At 48.9% G+C, this 8,285-nt stretch overlaps 1 protein-coding gene across 1 annotated transcript; it reads left to right on the forward strand.

Moving 5' to 3' along the window:
• Nucleotides 1–7,469, forward strand: TMEM88B (transmembrane protein 88B). The gene is made up of 2 exons (XM_026862903.1): nt 1–1,062; nt 5,517–7,469. The coding sequence occupies exons 1-2, from the start codon at nt 793–795 to the stop codon at nt 5,784–5,786; spliced, it is 540 nt and encodes a 179-aa protein (XP_026718704.1). The 5' UTR covers nt 1–792; the 3' UTR covers nt 5,787–7,469.
• Nucleotides 7,470–8,285: the final 816 nt, after the last annotated feature.

The raw sequence follows: 8,285 nt of genomic DNA on the forward strand, positions 1-8,285 counted from the left end.
AGCAGCTTCAGAATCTACTCTGTAAACAGAGCAGTTGCACAGCTCTGAGAGCCAGCTCGGGGAGGAAGACACTGCTTGTCTTTGAGTGCCTGTGACCGCGGGCAGCTGAGAGCAGCAAAACCACACACTGCTCCAGCCTTTGCTTCCAGCTCTGCAAGGTGTGGGCAAGGACTCCAGCAAGGCAGAGAGTGGAGAAACAGCTGCTGTTCATTATCTTCACTGGTCACTTCATTTGGATGAAAGTTGAGCAGGAATATTTACGTGGGTACAGGGTGAAGAGCATGGAGAGATGATTTGAAGTCAAGGAACTGTCTGAAAGTGCTTAAGCCTGAGACTCTTGGCAAACAGCAGTGCTCAAAGGTGGAGGAGGATACAAAAGCTAGGCACTCTCTGGGACTGAGCAACCTATCAAAGCTAAGACAGCAACTGGGACTTCGTGGGATCACAGTCCTAGGGAGAACAACAACAAATTCAGGAGTACTGTGGATTCAAAAGCAAAATAATAACTATTGCCAAACTTCCAGCAGCCACATCTACTTTGAAACTGAGGTTGGGACACCATTGGAAAACATTCTGAAGGGAAACAACCTGTGCTGGCCAGGTCTTGGGAAAGCAGGTGGCCAAAAGCAGCCTTTCCTTCCTTGCTCCATTATGATCTCTGGTTAAATGTTCCTGTCCGTCCGTGGAAGAGGCAGAAAAAGCCACTGAAAATCACTTCCTAGGTCTGTTGCAAAAAGAAAAAAAACCACCCATTTTGGATAGGAGTAGATTGATTAGCAACCTTCTTGAAGAATGTCTGGCCAGGACACTGAGGACTTTGGAGCAGAAAACCTCTCCGAGGAGTCTCAGATGATTCCTAGCCTCCCACCGTATGACATGAATGACCAGCTCCTTCCCAGGGAGCCACGGAGTACCTGGTGCTGCTTGGCATGGACCCTGGTGGTAGGCACCATGAACTCCTTGGTCTTTTTAATGAATTTACTCCTGATGTTTGTTATCTTCACCATTGTGCTGCTTCCTACCATTGTGGTAGTTTATTTTGGCTTCCAATGCCACTCCCGGGTAAGTAAGCCACCTCTAAGGCAGGGCCATGGTTTTATTTTAGCCCATGGGGAACAGTGGCTGTAAAGCTGAGGCTAGATTCCCCAAGCTTTGGCTTTGTTTCCATAAGGGGTGTGTACGTGTGTAGATTTTTTCACGAGGTGTGTGGGAGGTACGTGTATAGCCTGGGCTGACAAGAACAGGTTCATGGTGGTTCCTGCTGACCTGATGGCTCTTGGTTGTAGAAGGGAGTGGGCTCTCCTGCTTGGTGCCTGTGGCACGGCTGTAAGAAGGGCTGGCATGTGCATTCGCCTAGGGAAGTACAAGCTCTCTAGTTTCTAGGCTAATTGTCTGTAGGTAGTTGGTTGGCACCTGTACATTCAGCGTCGGTGGGTTACCACAAAAGGCTCGTTGGAGAAGCAGGGAGAGCACAGACAGGAGCTGCTTGTGACTGCCCAGGGTACATGGGACCTCTTGGTCCTGATCGCGTGTGCACTGCACTTTGTACAGTTTTTTTTCAGTATAAAGTGATCAGAGATAAATCTACAGCATTTCACAACAAGCTTGCATGAGAATCCAATCTTGTGGGCACACCTGAATGCTGGCAGCAAGGAGCAAGATACATTTTTACTTCTCCCTCCCTCCGGTACTGTGGGAAATGGAAGCTTGATTGGGCAATAAAGTTGTATCCCCGTGAAAATAACAAGCAGCCGTGACAGGTCAGATGAATGCATTCTCTTGACAAAATTGCTGTTTGCATTTTAATGTCACAATATTTCTCTTTCCTGTGACCTCTGTTACTGAGTGCTGCCAATCTGAACTCCTCCGTAATTCACCCAAGACCTCTGTGGGCTCTGACGGGGTTTGTTACTTTCCATTTAAGTAAGCCCTCTGCAGTGTCATGTTTGATCTGCCTAATGACTAATTATAGAACCATTAAAGTCGAACAGAATATATAATCCCTTCTTATGCCAATCTAACATTCAGATGTGTTCCCAAATGTGGTGTACTGTTTCTCACGCCAACAAATGAGTCTACTTTGTCAGTAAGGGCTCTGGCTGGGTGCATGTCCATGCCAGTTGGTTGCTGTCCTCTGGATTTCATTATTTCATTACTTATAAATTTCTTCCTGGTATATTTCTGTAAATATTTTCAGAATCAGTTGACTAAGTATGGATGTGAAAAAGCAGTTCTCTGTTATCCTCAGGCAGTGGCTCAGACTAGCTCAGTATGGCTTCTCCTGCTGATTATCCTAAGTTAGAAGAGCTCTTTTACTTCCTACTTTGGGGAAAAAAAAAACAAAACCCAAAACAAAACAACCCACTCTGCAGTACCTTCTCCCAGCAGAATTGACTCAAAATATAGTTGTTATTGGTCTCCTCGTTCCACAGAATCTGAACTAAAGGGAAGATTACTTGAATATTCTCAAACTGATGTATTTACCTGAGAAATATTGAAAGGAGAAAGTTTCCCCCCTTCCTTTTAATGAAATCTGTGCATCCTACCTAATCGCCCAAGTCCCTGGGTGATCTCTGAGTGAGCAGATCCTAGCATGGGTGGTAGGAAAGGATCCAACTATGCAGTAGGGTCAGCCATTTGCCCAGTTTAACCCAGTAAGTCTCTGCTGACTTCTGTGGACCCTGTGCACGGATATAGCTGTGGAGGTCCCAGTCCACAGGGAGGGAGGAGACAACCTCTCTGCCTAGTTGAAGTGTAAAATCACGTTTCCCAGATGTGCAAACTCTCACAGCTCTGGGACAACTGCTTGTCTGGCAGCACTTTCCGTGCCAGGATATCTATTCCGAGGAGCCATCTATGTGTGGTGAACGTGCTCATTCTGTAGGTGGAATCTTAGTTTGCTCACTTGAGGCCTCTAAACCCTGGGACACAACAGCACGCTAAGATGTGCTGTTAACTGCAAACATTTATAGCTTTGGGGGATGTGCTGTAACTTTCTGATACAGCCATTGCATTGTATTTTTCAGCTGGCATCCCAGCAACATGAATTGTCAACCCACAGCTCCCCATCTCAAAGCTCCCTGACAAAGGGACCGTGCTATTGCTCTTTTCTCAGTACTGATGTATTTGCTGGTCTGAGAAGTTTGGCTTTGATTTTTATTGCTCTGAAATTATGAGAACTCTTACCTGCTGTAATTGGAAAGCTTTTCCTGATCCCACAGACTAATGAACAGGGAGACATCTGTCATGGTAATTGTTTTGTAGAACAAGGCAGACACAAGTGCTGCTGCTAGCTGGAGTGAAGCATAATTCACAGAGAAATCACGTACCTCTGGGCCAGGCGATTCCCACTGTGGCTTTGACACCTTCTGGAAATGTTTTACTGTGGGATGCAAATGGGTTTGACGGCCAGCAGGATGAAGTGGGAGGCTCTGGAGGGCCTACAGAGAGAAAAAGTGCCTCAGTGGAGTCTTGATTTACCTGAAGAGTCATGCAATGCTGCTTCATGGTGGGCTGCAACACTTTTCCTTTTACAGTCTGTGGCTCTTGGGATTTTTGCATGCAAAAGGGCAGGTGTACAGAAAGACTTTTGTTTTATTGAAGAGTAAATCTTCACAAGAAATAAACTAATAAATTCTCCTTGGGAGAAAGTGCCGTGGGGGCCATTGCCTTGGTAAAATGATTGCTCTGTCTCCACAAGTGCAGTGTGGATGCAGATTCTGTAAGGCATGAGGCTTTTTCAGGTAGATTTAATAGGACATTGCCTGTAAAGCCCTTAAATCACTTTTCCCTATGGTCAAAAACTGGGCCTCGAAAATCATAAATATGGACTTCAAATTGAACCAAAACGGAAGAAGGGAGGACTGCCTCCCAGAATTACCCCTTCCAGCTTCATTCTGCCCGACCCTCACCTTGGAAAACCTCAAGTTCTCCTTTGCACAGACGGTGCTCTCCAGTGGAAGGCTTTGAGGAGATGTAAAAGGTTTTTGAGTACAGCTGAGTACATCAGAAGTGAAAGCAGCTGTGTTGCTGTTAGCTGTAAGAGTCTTTCCAGGCAGACTTTTCATTTAGAGGCATAGAGGAGGACTGTGACAGTATGGCTTGACAAGAGCAGTCCTTTGTCTTTGGGCTACTGCTTTTCAGTGCCTTCCTAGTAGCCGGAGGGTGATTTCTGCACTGCAGATCCATTAGATGGATTTAATTTTTTTTTAGTATGATGCGTTGTGTTTCGTGTACTGCTGAAAGAATATAGAGAAAGGGAAGGAAGCTAGGGGATGTAACGATTGCCTGGAGCATTGGCTAATGCAGAACTGAGTGGCTTCACTCGGCTCTCCTGCTGCCAGGATGAAAGGAGGGCTTTAGATACCCAGTTAGGGTGCTGGGTGCTTTGCAGCAGTGTGGGGTGAACAGGCTTTCCTGGCAGGTTTTGCAGTGCAAAGAGATGCTAGGAGGTAGAAATGAGTATGGGGTGTACTTTAGAGGACAGAATACAGGGGGGTCTGTTCCAGGGCAGGAGTCTGGAGAGTCTCCACCCAGTGGGTAGCTATGGAATGACCAGCCTCTATCTGCAGAATCTAACATCTTGCTGTATTTTATTAATTTCTTATTCTTATTAATTTCTAATTTCTTATAATTTCCAGTGTGTTGTGCCATTCACATCAATGTGGCAGCAGGAGGCCTTTTTGGTTGGTTTCTGCCTATCAAATGCTAAGCTGTGCTATTTGATGATTTAAGATCAGTGTTTCCTGCTTCAGGATCAGTGTGCAGTGCTCTTGTCTCACAGTGATGCTGGAATAGTTGAAAGCTTGATTAAAATGAGTTGTCAGTGACAGAGTGTAGCCTGAAGACTTTCTTGACACCGGTGAGGCCGCCCCTCGATAAGTGGGTTCGATTTTGGGCCCCTCACCCCAAAAAGGCCATTGAATGACTCGAGCGGGGCCAGAGAAGGGCAACGGAGCTGGGGCAGGGTCTGGAGCACAGGTCTGCTGGGGAGCGGCTGGGGGAACTGGGGGGGTTCAGTCTGGAGAAGAGGAGGCTGAGGGGAGACCTCCTGGCCCTCTGCAACTCCCTGCCAGGAGGGGGCAGAGAGGGGGGATGAGTCTCTGGAGCCAAGGCCCCAGCGCCAGGCCCCGAGGGAATGGCCTCAAGCTGCCCAGGGCAGGGTCAGGCTGGCTCTGAGGAAGGATTTCTGTGCAGAAGGGGCTGTTGGGCGTTGGAATGGGCTGCCCAGGGCAGGGGGGAGTCCCCGGGATCCCTGGGGGGGTTGAAGAGTCGGGCTGAGCCAGCGTTGAGGGATCTGGGGGAGTTGGGAACGGTCAGGGTGAGGTTCATGGTTGGGCTGGAGGAGCTGCAAGGGCTTTTCCGACCGAGATGATTCTGTGAAAGATCACTGAGCTCAGCTTGGAGAGGGAAAAGGTGTGTCTTTCTGGGAAAGTACTGGAAACTCAAGGGTGCTTTGGTCACCACTCGAATCCACCACCAGGTCTGTGACAAGCTCTGTCTCGCTCTTCCCACAGGTGCTGCACTCAGCTGCCCGCTACTGCAGAAGCATCTTGGATGACAACAGCTCTTCTGCCCTCATTATCCTTGGCTTCATCATCATGTCCCCTCTCATTGTGGTGGCCATGGCTATCTACTGCAGCCTGGCAAGGCGTCTCCGCCTCTTCATGTGCTTCCAGCCATACAGCAGGGCTGTGTACAAGGGGGTGAAGTGGCGCTGGTACGAGGAGGGAGGCCTGTGCAGCTGTGCCAAGGGGTGGAACACTCAAGTCAAGGCCTGGGTGTGAGTTTGCAGCACCAGAGGATCTGCCCTAGCCAGCACCCTCTTCTCTCTGCCCTGTCCCTCCCCACCATCCCCTCCCAGAATCACCATCCTGAGGCCTCTGCAGATGGAAGCTGTGTAGCACCTAGATGTGAGAAGAAGGAATATCCGTTGAGGACCCATCTCCTGCAGCTTTGTAAGTGGGTAGGATTCTGCCCACTGCGAGGGAAATACAGAAAACACAACTTCTTGATGGTAAAGATAGTGTTCATCCCTGAAAATAACAGGGACTCCTCGCAGTGCCCATGGCATTCAGAGCACAGCGCTGTTTCCAGTTGGGGCAGCATGCCCTGCCTCACAGGGGACATGGAGTACCTGTGGATAGGGTTAAACGGTGCTGGGAGTGGCTGCTGACTTCACTACCAGGTCAGAGAGGTCTCTTTGGGAAAGGCAGCCCCTGCTGAAGCATCCAGCCAAGACCAAGCAACTGCGGTTTCCTCAAGAGTTGGGCTGCCAATGTTTCTAACCTCTTGCAAAGGTTTCTGCAGGTCGCTGCCTCTGTGATGCCACCCGCTTTCCTACACATCAGATATTCCTCCCCCACTTAGCAATCCCTCTTTCCCGTAGTTTGCAGCAGTGCTTAAGCTTCTTTCAGTGTTCCTGAGTCAGGTTGCTGGGTTGGCTATAGAAAAAAATGCTGATTTTTGGGTCTCTTTCCTGCCAGCTGCTGATCTGAAATACGTTTCTCTGGTAATTGCTGATGGTCATTAACCAGCTAATAGCTCCTTGCCCTTTATGCTGTGGTCGGGTTGTCTTGTCTGGGGCTAAATCTGGCTGAGGGCTCAGGTCAGGTTTAGGATTCCTTGCAGGAAGAGCTGAAGACTCGTGGCAGCTGCTCAGCACTACAGGTTCTCCCAGATCTGGGCTAAGAGCTTACACCTGCGAGGGACAGCAGATAATGTCTTGGTTTTTGAGGGTCACAGATACCTGGATTTAGGGATAGTCCTGCAGTTTAAGAATGGAGAGCTGGAAAAGGTCAAACTGACTGCTGAGTGCTCTGAATCTTTCGGTGCCCCAGTAAGGCTGGGTATCTGGAGGACCCAGGAACCATTTCAGCACTGGCACTGTGTTGTGTTCTGTGTGAAACAAGGACTGAATGGGCCACAGACTTCCTGGCCATCACGGAAATGCAAGTATGGCAGCAGGATGGTGTCTGGGGAGCCTGCTGTGCTGAATATGCCATCTGCAATACCCAGAGTGACACGTGGGACACCTGCAGCGTATTCCCCAGAGAGGGGCTGTGTGTCCAAAACCTGCTGAGCAGGGGAACCCAGCCTGTGTTCCCCCTGGTGATTCTGCAGAACTCCCAGCAAGGGCCTAAACTGATGCTTAGCTAGGTCAGCTGGATCTCCTTCTAGATTTCAGTCATCTCTGAAGTCAAACCACAGATCATCTGTCATGACACGCCACAAATTGCAACTGGGTGAAAAGCACAGCGTATGTGAGGAGGTGTGGCAGGGAGGGAATGGTAGTTTGATGCATGATTCTCTCCTTTCAAATCGCTGTGGGTCTCTGTAGCATTCACTTAGTGGGGTCTGTGTGCTGCCGATCACTGCAAGCTGTGCACTCCCACTGGCTGCTGTTCCCTGTCTCCCAGGTACAACCATTTCAAGTGTTACGTATAAATAAAGATCATGCCAGATCTCCACTGAGGGAGCTTCTCTCTGTTCTGTCTCAAAGCACTGGCTGTGTCAAACAGCTGTGTAGTGCCCATTGTACCACAGTACCCATCACGGTAAGTTAAAATATGATTTCTGTTTTCTTTCTGAGGATTGTTTTTTCCAGTCTGTGTAGCCTGCAGAGCCCTAGTCTCACCCAGAGAGATAACCAGCAGTGCCTACAGGTGAAAGTGAATTGAACTGGCAGGAAACACCCAGTGGGATACTCAGTCCAGCCTTGAAAACAGACAAGACTGACAGATGGAGAGCTGGAGGTAAGCATGGCACTGTTGCTGGAGCCTTGTTCTGAGAGACTAGAGCCGTTGGTTTGGGCTTTGGCCATCCCATCACCTCGAGATGGCCGCAGTGTTGGCTTTGGACGAGCCCGTCGTGCTGCGAGCAGACGGGCAGCAGTGCAGTCAATCCACGCTGCGGGCTCCGTGTGTGTGCTCAGCTGAGTCATTCCACCAGCCTTCAGCGGGATTTATCCCATCCTGCATTAAACCAGAACCTCAACAAACCACCTCCACAATACTTCAGGTGCAGCCGATCTGATCTTTTTCAATCGCAGTTCTAGGTGTTGCTTAAATGTTTCTGTTTACCAAAGAATGAACAAGATTGTTCCATCTGAGAACCTCGGTGGTTGAAGAAACGTAGTTTGCATTTTAATGCTTTGCCATTGCTCTAGGATTTTGCAGGGTGAAAGTGCTGACCAAATTGTTCCGATGCCATTCAGGAGAGCAAGAACGCATTAGCATTTGCTCAGGCCCGTTATAGGAGCATAATGCACTGTCTGACTTGAAAAG

The sequence above is a fragment of the Athene cunicularia genome, assembly GCF_003259725.1.
Source record: "Athene cunicularia isolate RWA chromosome 21 unlocalized genomic scaffold, athCun1 chr21_part1, whole genome shotgun sequence".
Taxonomy (NCBI): domain Eukaryota; kingdom Metazoa; phylum Chordata; class Aves; order Strigiformes; family Strigidae; genus Athene; species Athene cunicularia.